We start from the raw sequence: 12,661 nt of genomic DNA on the forward strand, positions 1-12,661 counted from the left end.
GTCTCAGCATACTGCAATGAGAACTTTTATTTATTATTATTATTATTATTATTATTATTATTATTATTATTATTATTATTATTATACATTTTTTTTAGAAATGAAACAAATTATTAACTTATTATTGGTATCAAAGCATGTAAGTTTATTTTAAAAGTATATACACCCCTGACCATTACACTCATATGCCATTCTTCACCAAGCTCTATCATACGAATACACCGGTCAGGTATAACACTCTGAGCAGTGACCAGTGAAGTGAATAAGGCTGAGTATCTCCTCATCATGGCACCTGTTAGTGGGTGGGATATATTAGGCAGCAAGTCAACATTTTGTCCTCAAAGTTGATGTTAGAAGCAGGAAAAATGGACAAGTGTAAGGATTTGAGCGAATTTGACGAAATTGTGCTTCAAAACTGCAGCTCTTGTGGGGTGTTCCCGGGCTGCAGTGGTCAGTATCTATCAAAAGTGCTCCAAGGAAGGAACAGTGGTGAACCGGCAACAGGGTCATGGACGGTCAAGGCTCATTGATGGACATGGGGAGTGAAGGCTGGCCCGTGTGATCCGATCCAACCGACGAGCTACTGTTGCTCAAATTGCTGAAGAAGTTAATGCTGGGTCTGATAGAAAGGGGTCAGAATACACAGTGCAGGACGGGTCAGGGCTGATTTGGCGGCACCAACACAATATTAGGCATGTGGTCATAATGTTATGCCTGATCAGGTTGGAGTGAAAGAGTTTCCTGCACAGGGCCCTGACTCATCCCAACATCAGAGTCTGATCTCACTGATGCTCTTGTAAATGAATGAACACAGATCTCCACTGTCACAGTCCAACATCTAGCGGAAAGTCTACCCAGAACAGAAGCGTGGGAAAGGGGAAATAAATCTGACAAATCTGGAGATCTTCATCAAGCCTGTTATGGGAGTGTGATGGTGTAGAGCACAATCAAAAGAATGAATAAAATGACTAAGCCTGAAAAATTACCTCCACCTCCACCATCCAGAGTGGATTTCCTGTACTCAAACCACAGAAATATGAGACACTTTGGCGTATTTATCAAACAACCTTGTAAAAACCTTGAGTATTACCACATAAATTTTGTAACTCCAGCCCCACCCATATACCACATACCAACCCAATGACCTCATCACCCCCCTCCCCTCCAGCCCCAACCGTCCATATAACCTGACACATGTGATATTGTCTGAAGCGATATTAGTGGAATGGAAATTATGGAGGTTTCAGTCTGGCAGATTCGGTAGTGTGTCTTACTCAGCCTGAGATCACACCATGCTTTCAGAATATCACAGGGCCCCATGTGTGTGTGTGTGTGTGTGTGTGTGTGTGTGTGGAGCATATCAGATTAACCCCGCCAAGAGCCGTGCGAGATCTGTGAGAGAGCTATATAGGCAAGATACATCAACATCAGGCCATTATCTTCCTCACAGGAGAGTCTCAGACCTTCTGGGTGGCAGTTTATGGGTTCAAAGCACAGATTAATAGGGACTTGGGTAAAACCCTTAACCCCCTTATAGGCGCAGCTGTACTGTACGTGTGAATGTGTTTGAAAGTCATTTTGAAACCAATATTTGTAAATGAGCCTCATTCTCATCTGAGACCACCTCCACGTACAGAGCAGATCAGTTTCCCCCTCTCGTGCTTCTAATTATCAGTATCACCCACACTCATCAGTGCAGCTCTCGTTGCTTTCATAAGGTCTGTCTCACCATAGGAAACCTATAAACCTACTAAAGACCCATGACCAACTTTTCTTGATTTGCGACTGATGTTTCAAAAAGACATCACGATCTTATCACTAATCACCTCGATCGAATTGTACTAATCACTAAACGTCTTTCTTACTCATTTGCTCAGTGACTTTTTCCTTCTGACTGCACCGGGTGTGTCACTCTTGCAGAATCTAATGGTAAAGAATGCAAATGCTCTTGTTGCATCCCCTCTCCATCTTGGTGGACGTCACCAACGCCACATCGAACAGTCTGATTGGCTGGACTGGTTTTTTGGACCATGCTCGCATCCGATATTTAATATTGTGAATATGGATAGAAGATAGGATCGACAATGTCATTGAAACATGTGAAGACGTAACAATTACTGTTGCTAAGTAGCTTGCTGCTAAGCAAAAATTGCTAGTTGAGGTCATGTACTTATATACAACGATTAGAGCGGTGAAGTGAATAAGACTGAGTATCTCCTCATCATGGCACCTGTTAGTGGGTGGGATATATTAGGCAGCAAGTCAACATTTTGTCCTCAACGTTGATGTTAGAAGCAGGAAAAATGGACAAGCGTAAGGATTTGAGTGAGTTTGGCCAAAGGGACAAATTGTGATGGCTAGACCATCTCCAAAACTGCAGCTCTTGTGGGGTGTTCGCGGTCTGCAGTGGTCAGTATCTATCAGAAGTGGTCCAAGGAAGGAACAGCGGCGACAGGGTCATGGGCGGCCAAGGCTCATTGATGCACGTGGGGAGAAAAGGCTGGGCCAACAGATCCAACAGACGAGCTACTGTTGCTCAGATTGCTGAAGAAAAAGTTAATGCTGGTTCTGATAGAAAGGGGTCAGAATACACAGTGCAGGACGGGTCAGAGCAGCAAAAGGTGGACACAATATTAGGCATGTGGTCATAATGTTATGCCTGATTGGTGTAATTAGTGTCACCAGACTACAAAACATAAAAACTCGATGTCAGGTATCTTAGATGACGATGTGTTCTCTTCTGATTCCTCTGAATGCTCCTCACCCTGGACTGTGTTTTGGGTCATTTTTCTTTCTTTCTTTCTTTATAATATCAGCATGTGCACGTGTACCAATCTTTTTTTTTTTTTGCGTAGATCGGATTCAGGTTTAGTTCAGAGTGTCAGATGCTGACTGAATTCTCTCTTCTCCGTCAGTGAGCACTTCTGATTGAGCTCTCAGTAAGACATTTGACTCAGTGCTAACGAATCATAACCATCATGTGGTCATCATTTCAGTAAAAACACAAAATGCACAAGAGACTAATGTACTTCCCCTTTTTCTTTTTCTTTTTTTTTTGCTTTCCAGCCAGTGTCACGCCCTCGAGCATTACCCAGTGACAAACAATGGAAAAAAATGTCAGCAGTCTTCAAGTGCGCAGTATAATGCAGTCGGCTCCAAAAGTATTGCCACCCCGGGTGAAGAACCCTGGCTTCGGCAAACGGATGTGTGCATTAGCTTAAAGAGAACGATCTTCTTAAATGTTAGCACTTAGGAACATTCCCCAAGAACTGTTAGATAATTATTTTAGTAGCGAACAATTCCATGTGAATTGAAATCAAGTCCCTATATATATATATATATATAGCCTGTGGATGTTCAGTAAAGCAGCAGCTGATGATCTTGATGCTTTCTGGAAAGATAGAACAGACCCAGTTTTATGCAGCAGGTACGAATTTGTGTCGATTCTGGAGTTCCTCACTAGCTCTGAAGTAGGCAGTTAAAGTGGGGTAACACAGAGGCAGTGCAGAAATGGTAAATACGTGTGAGTGAGTCACTGAGTGGAACAGCAAAAGGACTTGGGGCCTCAGAGATGTGTGTGTGTGTGTGTGTGAAAGCAGAGGAGACAAAATTCCCCTTTTATTCATCTCAGGCAGTGAAAAAAAAAGAAAGAGAGAGAGAGAGAAATAGAGAATAAAGGTAAAATAGAAAGAAGAAAGAAAAAACCAGTCCAGATGCAGAACGACATTAAAGAGTTAACCAGAAATCTCGTCATCTTGTTCAACGCACTGAAATCTCCGTCTGACTCACATTCCTGGGAACAGTCAGCACGATTTCTTCAATATATCTCATATCAATTTAAGAAATATGTAAGATTTTAGCCGGGCAACCAACAACCAAGGTGTTATTTTAGCACAGATACCAGCCGCTAATATCAGCGGAACATCATTATCACTGAACTGATCGAAAAGAAACCACGAGGGCTTTTGTTCCTCTTTAATCTAAAATGCAATACATTCCATATAACGAACCGTTTCTTCCTTCATGCACCCAAAACAGGGAAGTGGTCATATTTTTAGTTTATTATTAATGCGACAAACGAGGTGGCACATGACACTCGACGCTTATTGCGCTTCATATTGTTTATTCATAAGGTTTAATCCTGAAGGCTGTGGCTTTTAAAAAAATACCTTTAAATCATTTGTTGTGACGAAAAAAAATTATTTCCAGCGTTTGCTGCAACCAGGAAAATTTCAAGGATAATATCAGTACTGATAATTATTACTAATCATACCAATCTGCCCTATAAAATAAACAGTAAACAAAACAAGACATGATAAAGCTAGATAAAAAAGTATGATGGATAAAGAATTAAAGGCAGTTATGGTCATTCTAAAATAAAAAAAAATCTAAGAGATTAGCATCTAGAGGCCGTACAGGAATCTGATATTGATGTCCGTTGAAAGGTCAATCACACACACACACACACACACACACTCAGGCTCAGACGTCACATGTGGTTTAGAGTGACTCGATTCAGGAGTTGTATTACCCACAATGCTGAGTTTTCCTTTGACTGTTCAGATGAACACATTTCCATTCCATGCCGAAGTGTCAAGTGACATATAACACGAGGTGCTTTAGCATCTGCACATCAGCCTGAAACGTTCCTGAGAAAGTCCTTGTTTGTTTCTTTCTTTCTTTCTTTCGGGAGAATAACAATAATGCCAATCATATAACGCGTGGTCTGAGCGCACGGAGATCGACATCGGATCTTTCTTCTTCTCGATCGCTCCATTTTTTCATCTCGTGGGTCAATTTTAGGAAACCTTTCAAGAAAGCTTAAAAAAATCTACAATTTATGAAATATTGAGCCATCTTCATAAGCGCCTAAGCCCCCTCCTCCCTCCCTCCCAGACACACCAGGACAGCACAGGCCGGCAGTTCCTCTCAGCTTTTGCAGAAGTGTGGTGATATTTTTTCCGTCAAGACGTGTCGAACTTCCTTCTTCTGAATAAAGTTCATATTGTGCTAAAATTCAGCATGACCCCCATGTAGAGGACATTGACTTCATAGCTGCTTCCTCGTGATGCAAAAGAAACAGCTTGCAGAAGTGAGAAAGAATTGCGTTCTGAGAATATCGGCATGCGGGATATGGTGTAACAGAGACTTGTGGCCTTTTTTCTTTTTTAGTCAAATTTTTATTAGAGTTTATTCATTTTCTTTGTCTTTTTTTTTTTTTTTTTGTAAATAATGATATGCAAATACTGTATTCGGTATTCAAGAGGGGACCTGCAGACCGGATCTGAGATCAGACAGGGCGACAGCGTGGTGGTGAATAATTACACGTATGCACGCGTACGGGGAAAATTTTTCAGTTATAATTTCAGCTAAAAATCGATTCTGCTCTCAGAAAAAAAAGGGGAAATGTAAACTCTGTCTTTTTGCACTGAAAGTGAAACTTTGGGGTTATAATACAGAAAATCCCCATGTTGATTTCTCTTATTCCAGGAAACTGCTGTGAAGCTGTGTTTGACACACACACACACACACACACACACACACACTGTGCTTCAGTTCAGGGCCCAGTTCACCACAGAATACACAGAAAAAAGTACACTGTTCACAATAATATTTGGAATTGTACTAAGAACCTTTTGTGTGTGTGTGTTTGTGGTTTTTTTCTTGTGTGTGTGAAAATGCTGTATATTTCAGACTAAATACAAGAGACATCTATTTACATATCTAGTGCACAGGGGTGACCGGGCCCAGTGGTTACAGGGGCACTCCAGACCGAAATCTCACACTGATTCCTCTGATGTAAACCACAATGGACTACTATTTTTGAAAAAGCTGTGAGAACTGAAGAATGTTTGAATAATTCTGCCCACCACAGCAAACCAACTTTGACCGTTCATGATTGCTTTAGCCAATCCCATCAACTTCTCCAGAAACTTCTGCCCAATCCTGCCTTTCTCTTGCAGGCACTCTTGAATAATCATTCCCACTTCTGCAAACATCACTGACCAATCCCACCTGCCCATACAGACAGTTTAACCAATCCCTTCCACTCCTTCTGAAGTTTTGACCAATCCCTTCTCATGCAGAGACTTTGACCAATCCTGCATGCTACACAGAAAGGTCTACAAATCATTCCAGCTACTGCAGAACCTTTGACCAATCCTATCTCCTCTTGCAGAACCTTTGACCAATCCCGCCTGCTCCTGAAGGTTTGACCAATCATGCCTACTTCTGACACACTTGAACAATACTCTGTGATCCTACAGATTCTCCTGGCCAATCATGCCAGCTCCATCAGAAACTTTGACCAATCCCACCTCCTCCTGCAGAACATTTAACTAATCCCACCTCCTCCTGCAGAACATTTAACTAATCCCACCTCCTCCTGCAGAACATTTAACTAATCCCACCTCCTCCTGCAGAACATTTAACTAATCCCACCTCCTCCTGCATAACATTTAACTAATCTCAATTCATCCTGCAAAACATTTAACTAATCTCACCTCCTCCTGCATAACATTTAACTAATCTCACCTCCTCCTGCATAACATTTAACTAATCCCACCTCCTCCTGCATAACATTTAACTAATCTCAATTCATCCTGCAAAACATTTAACTAATCTCACCTCCTCCTGCATAACATTTAACTAATCTCACCTCCTCCTGCATAACATTTAACTAATCCCACCTCCTCCTGCATAACATTTAACTAATCTCACCTCCTCCTGCAGAACATTTAACTAATCCCACCTCCTCCTGCAGAACATTTAACTAATCTCAATTCATCCTGCAAAACATTTAACTAATCCCACCTCCTCCTGCAGAATATTTAACTAATCTCACCTCATCCTGCAGAACCTTTAACTAATCCCACCTCCTCCTGCAGAACATTTAACTAATCCCACCTCCTCCTGCAGAACCTTTAACTAATCTCACCTCCTCCTACAGAACCTTTAACTAATCCCACCTCCTCCTGCATAACATTTAACTAATCCCACCTCCTCCTGCAGAACCTTTAACTAATCTCACCTCCTCCCACAGAACCTTTAACTAATCCCACCTCCTCCCACAGAACCTTTAACTAATCCTACCTCCTCCCACAGAACCTTTAACTAATCCCACCTCCTCCCACAGAACCTTTAACTAATCCTACCTCCTCCCACAGAACCTTTAACTAATCCTACCTCCTCCCACAGAACCTTTAACTAATCCCACCTCCTCCCACAGAACCTTTAACTAATCCCACCTCCTCCCACAGAACCTTTAACTAATCCTACCTCCTCCCACAGAACCTTTAACTAATCCTACCTCCTCCCACAGAACCTTTAACTAATCTCACCTCCTCCCACAGAACCTTTAACTAATCTCACCTCCTCCCACAGAACCTTTAACTAATCTCACCTCCTCCCACAGAACCTTTAACTAATCCTACCTCCTCCTGCAGAAAAAGTCCAGGAAAAATACTATAAGATGTGGTACTTTTTTCAATATTATTTTTGATATCGTATGAAATCTTCCCACAGTGTGATTAAGAAAAGACAAGCCACATCTTTTCGTCCCTGAAAGGTCACGATGCCGCCCGAGATTAGAGCTATACAAGAGATTTTTACCTTAAACACTATGGAGCCTGTTACACCACAGGAAGTATGAATATCAGAAAGGGTTTTAGAGTCATGTGCTAACCACAGACACCACGGCGACTTACAGCTACACACTGCCCTCCCATGTCTCAAAGAAAATAAACATCTGGGCTGGAATGAGACGTGACTTTAATGCTGGAACATGGACCTGTGGAATGATGTGGATTTGATGTTGAATTATTTTAGATAACACAAGATCCTGAGGAGAAACATAACCCTAAGACTTCCTGTTGGAAGAACAATGAAGCAATCGCATTTACCGTCATCGTTACGACCTTCTGACTCATCTTGTGTAAATGAACAAAAGTCTAAAATGAAGACACTGGTGCCTTCTCCTCATCTCCTCATCATGGCACCTGTTAGTGGGTGGGATATATTAGGCAGCAAGTCAACATTTTGTCCTCAAAGTTGATGTTAGAAGCAGGAAAAATGGACAAGCGTAAGGATTTGAGTGAATTTGACAAAGGACCAAATGGATAGACCACTGGATCAGAGCATCTCCAAAACTGCAGCTCTTGTGGAGGTGTTCCTGGTCTGCAGTGGTCAGTATCTATCAAAAGTATCCTTTAAGTGGACCCTGGAGGCCCCACCTCCCAACTTTAAGGATCTGCTGCTAACATCTTGGTCCCAGATCCCACAGCACACCTTCAGGGATCTAGTGGAGTCCATGCCTCGACGGGTCAGGGCTGTTTTGGCAGCAAATGGAGGAGGACTGACACCATATTAGGCAGGTGGTCATATTTTTCCCCTCAAAATATATCGAAGCATATACTTCTACACTCACTGTCCACTTTATTAGGAATACCCGTAGACCTGCACTGATCGTATAGCGACAGTCCAGTGCATAAAATCATAGAGATACAGGTCCAGAGCTTCAGTTATAAAGTTCACATCAAACGTCAGAATGAAGAAGACTGTGGAACGGCCGTTGGTGTTGAGTGTTACAGAAAGGGCTGATCTACACACAACAGTCTTCTAGAGTTTACCTTTGAGTAAAGTGGCAGTTGTGTGGGTGGAAGAATCACCAGAAGAAAATGGCCAGATTGTCAGATATAGAAGCTGAAGATGGGTGACCTACAACATCTGAAGATCACCCCAGGTTCTTCTCCTTACAGTACAAGGATCTCACCCAACCGGACACCCCCACCCTCCAGAATCCTTCACAATAATCCACACACTCTGTATTTTCACTTCCTTTATTTAATCGTTCTGCTTAAAGATCACAATAATCTGAAGGAACCAGGCTCCTGCTGGTAGTCAGATGATCACTCTGCATACAATCTAATGTTCTAATATTACATTTTAAAAAATAAAACATCACGTCCACCCCAAGTCGCTCTCCGACAGGCACGGCGCTTCACAGCAAATAACCGTGTGGGTCCTCCAGAACCGTGCGACTTGTGGTGGAAATTAATCAGGCGATGCAAAGGGAAGCCAAAAGATTAGTTTATGACCGTTTCATGATTGTTCCCTGAAACTGAAAAGAAGCAAAAGAACATCACAGTATTTATTTTTTTTCCACCACATTTCAGAGCAGACAGGAAGGCTACGATAAGGTCGTGCCGGATTAGCGTGACGGTTCAGCCCCTGAAAGGCAGGAAAATCATCAGACCAGTATCTAGGTTCCTCGAGCACCTGGGTCCAGATCATCAGATGAGGCATTTCACTGCTCCAAAATGTGAGGAAAAAGGCAAAAACAAAACCACATCAGAAATAAATCTCTCTAAATCTAAATCCAATAAGCGAATGAAAATCGAGCGTCTCAAACAGGATTTCGGTCCAGATTTGGAAAAGTAAAAAAAAAGAAAGAAAAGAAAGAAAAAAACAAAAAAGGAATTTATTCAAAAATTACAGTAATATAAAACACGAATGCTGTGTGATCCATGGAATATTCCAGATTAACATGATAAAATAACACCAACTATTTACTCCATCACACACACACACACAATTCTTTTGTTAGCCAGTGAGCACAGTATTAATGTTTTTTAAAAAACAAACAAACAAAAAAAACAAAAACAAAGTTCTTTTCATTCGTTGATCAATGCTTTTCTTTTCAGTCTGTCCAATTACATACAACGGACCCGTTTCCCTAGGTGACTAACTGTGGGGCGGGGCAAAGCCGACGTCGCCCACACGTGATCGGTTGAGACGCTTAGAGGAGCTCGACGTAATTGGCCGGGAACATTCCGAAATGGCCGTCCGGACCGTAGCCTCGCCACCAGCCTTCATCAATCATCTCGATCCCGGCAATTATGTCATCTGGGTCAAAGGAGATCTCGGTGTCATCAGCTACACACACACACACAAACAATTCAGAGTGCAATATGTTTACAGTCAATATGCAAATGAGCTCATATTTAATATTCTGCCTCATTTGCATATGCACATATCCACATCTCATGTTCATACATATGCGCAAGTCTGTTATTCAGTGTTTATAGACGTGTTACGAAGCCTTTGAGTCGATAATCCGCAGCCATCCCTCTCACACACACACACACACACGATTGTGTTATGCAATAAAACAAAAACAATTCAGAGTACAATCTGTTTACTGTCTTCATATGCAAATAGAAACATATTTAATATTCTGCCTCATTTGCATATGCAAATACAATCAGTTACTCATGTTCATTCATATGCCTAAGTCTGTTATTCAGTGCTTATAGATGTGTTACGAAGCCTTTGAGTCGATAATCCGCAGTCATCGATCTCACACACACGCACAAAAACACACACACACAAACAATAAAACAAAAACAATTCAGAGTGCAATTTGTTTACTGTGTTCATATGCAAATGAGCTCATATTTACTCTTCTGCCTCATTTGCATATTCAAATACAATTAGTTACAATCAGTTCAATCCACATCCCATGTTCACGCATATGCGTAAGTCTGTTATTCAGTGCTTATAGATGTATTACGAAGCCTTTGAGTTGATACTCTGCAGTCATCTCTCAAACACACACACACCTCTGTGATACTCACCTGCCTGGTAGTCGTACAGCGCTCGAGCACAGGTACCACGATCACCTTCATACAGATTCTGCTGCTCCTGAACACACACACACACACACACACACACACACACACACACACACAAGCAAAAGCACAGTTTTTAATGAAACAAATGTAAAAATGCATAAATGTGTATGTGTGTGTGTGTGTGTACCTGCTGTGGGTCCTCATAAAGGTTCTCCGGCTCTGTTACCGCTTCATGCTGCTGCTGTTCCACATGAGAGCTGTACTGGTCATTCACTGGCTCCACTTCTACACAGAGAGAGACACAGAGGAGTTAAAACCTGTGCACTGTTGCTGTTTGACCACATGGTGGCACCTGTGTCCAAACAGACAACAGACCGACTCAGGAGGGGTCATGAGAGCGTGTGTGTGTGTGTGTGTGTCTCCCACCTTCGTACTCGGCATCAGCATCTGGTTCCTCATAATCAGTGTGAGACTCCACAACTCTGGCTTCTACACACACACACACACACGCATTTAAACACACATGCTGATACACACTGCAGTGATTTTATCAGGCCCTCGGTTAGGTGTGAACTCCGTCCAGTAAGCACACACACCCGCTTTAACACACACACACACACCCCCCAGATGTGCTGTATCTTATTTGGATTGAAATGAACACTTTACAGTGTAGCGTGAAGTCTGATGATGGGGATCTCTGGGTGAAGGAGTCGTTAGGGAAGAACACCAGACAAAAGAAGGAAGATGTCCGCTAGTCATGTGACGATGTTAGGGCAGGAGTGATTCTGACCATTATGAAGAAATTATATTTCTCAGTGTTTAGTGACCCATCATCGTCACACGCTTAGTACCAGAGTGTGTGTGTATATATGGAGATGAAGCGGAAGGAGGAAGAAATATAGAAAAAGCAGGAAAGACACTCCACGCAGGACACACACTCGTCACAGCAGCTGTGTGTAGTGTGTTGAACTGTGTTATGTGTGTGTGATGGGGTTCCTCGAGGGTTCCTCGAAAGGTTCGTGGAGCTTTTCTCCTTCCGTGTAAGCAAACTAAGATCCCTTTCTGGTGCTAGAAGCAACCGGCCATTACTCAGAACATCTTCAGCAGCCGTGTTTGGAAACCTGACCAGTCTGTCAGATTAGACAGGACTTCAACCACGCCCTTCCTTCTGAACAAACCATAACAGTTTCTATGTAGAACCTGTGCTTTCCTTTCCTGTACATAGAAGCTTGAACTGTCTCAGGAACCCATAAAAAACCCTTTTTATGCAGTGTGTAGTTCCAGGAACCTTCAGGGATTACCTTATTGTGAACTGGGAAAAACTGAGGGGGCGGAGTTTATGAAAGGTGCTGTTAGGCTCTCTCTCTTTCACTCTCTCTCACACACACACAAACACACTTCCTGCTACGTGTCGCAGATATTGGCTGGAAGTGCGAGGCTGTGCTTTAACACGTTTAACATATTTGAGCAACAACTTCCTGTGTAGCTGGACTGGAGTTTTCCTGTGTGTGAACTTTTAGATTCATCAGAATTCCTGAAAGGGTTCCTGGAAGCTCTGAGGAGACGTGTGTTTACTTGGCTGTGTGTGTGTGTGTGTGAGTGAGAGAGAGAGAGAGAGAGAGAGAGAGAGTGCGTGTGTACCTGTGGCTCGTACAGGTGAGGCTTGGTGCACAGGAGAGCGAGGAGGCTCGGGCTCATAAGGCTGCTTAGAGAGAAAAGGGCTTTTCAACCGCCCTGACACACACACACACACACACACAGAAACAGAGAGAAACAGAGAGAAACAGAGAGATACTTAGAATGAAAAGAGGTGTAGAAATGAACCGATAGCCATCACAGTAGTGAGTTATATGCTGAACAAAACCAGGAAGTGAGCCTAGAGTGAGTGTGTGTGTGAGAGAGAGAGAGAGAGAGAGAGAGAGAGAGATTTGAACCATTGATGATTTACAGACAGACAGAGTGGAAGAGTGAGACGTAGCCAGAGAAGGCGAGAATAATGAACACACATGAATCCGTGTTAGTCGTGTATC

General features: G+C 42.5%; 1 protein-coding gene across 6 annotated transcripts in view; it reads right to left on the reverse strand.

The window, feature by feature from the left end:
• Positions 1 to 8,821: 8,821 nt before the first annotated feature.
• The window catches only part of dbnlb (drebrin-like b), a 22,960-nt gene continuing 19,120 nt past the window's right edge, over positions 8,822 to 12,661 (reverse strand). For 2 of the 6 annotated variants that reach the window (XM_058389879.1, XM_058389878.1), the window contains 5 exons: positions 12,273 to 12,365; positions 11,058 to 11,120; positions 10,819 to 10,916; positions 10,635 to 10,701; positions 8,822 to 9,933 (listed from right to left, as the gene is read on the reverse strand). In XM_058389879.1, the coding sequence (XP_058245862.1) occupies positions 9,797 to 9,933; positions 10,635 to 10,701; positions 10,819 to 10,916; positions 11,058 to 11,120; positions 12,273 to 12,365 (458 nt within the window). In that variant the 3' untranslated portion in view covers positions 8,822 to 9,796. The remainder of the gene's footprint in view (positions 9,934 to 10,634; positions 10,702 to 10,818; positions 10,917 to 11,057; positions 11,121 to 12,272; positions 12,366 to 12,661) is intronic. The other 4 variants (XM_058389882.1, XM_058389880.1, XM_058389883.1 and 1 more) reach the window with 2 other exon arrangements.

The sequence above is a fragment of the Hemibagrus wyckioides genome, linkage group LG05, assembly GCF_019097595.1.
Source record: "Hemibagrus wyckioides isolate EC202008001 linkage group LG05, SWU_Hwy_1.0, whole genome shotgun sequence".
NCBI lineage: Eukaryota > Metazoa > Chordata > Actinopteri > Siluriformes > Bagridae > Hemibagrus > Hemibagrus wyckioides.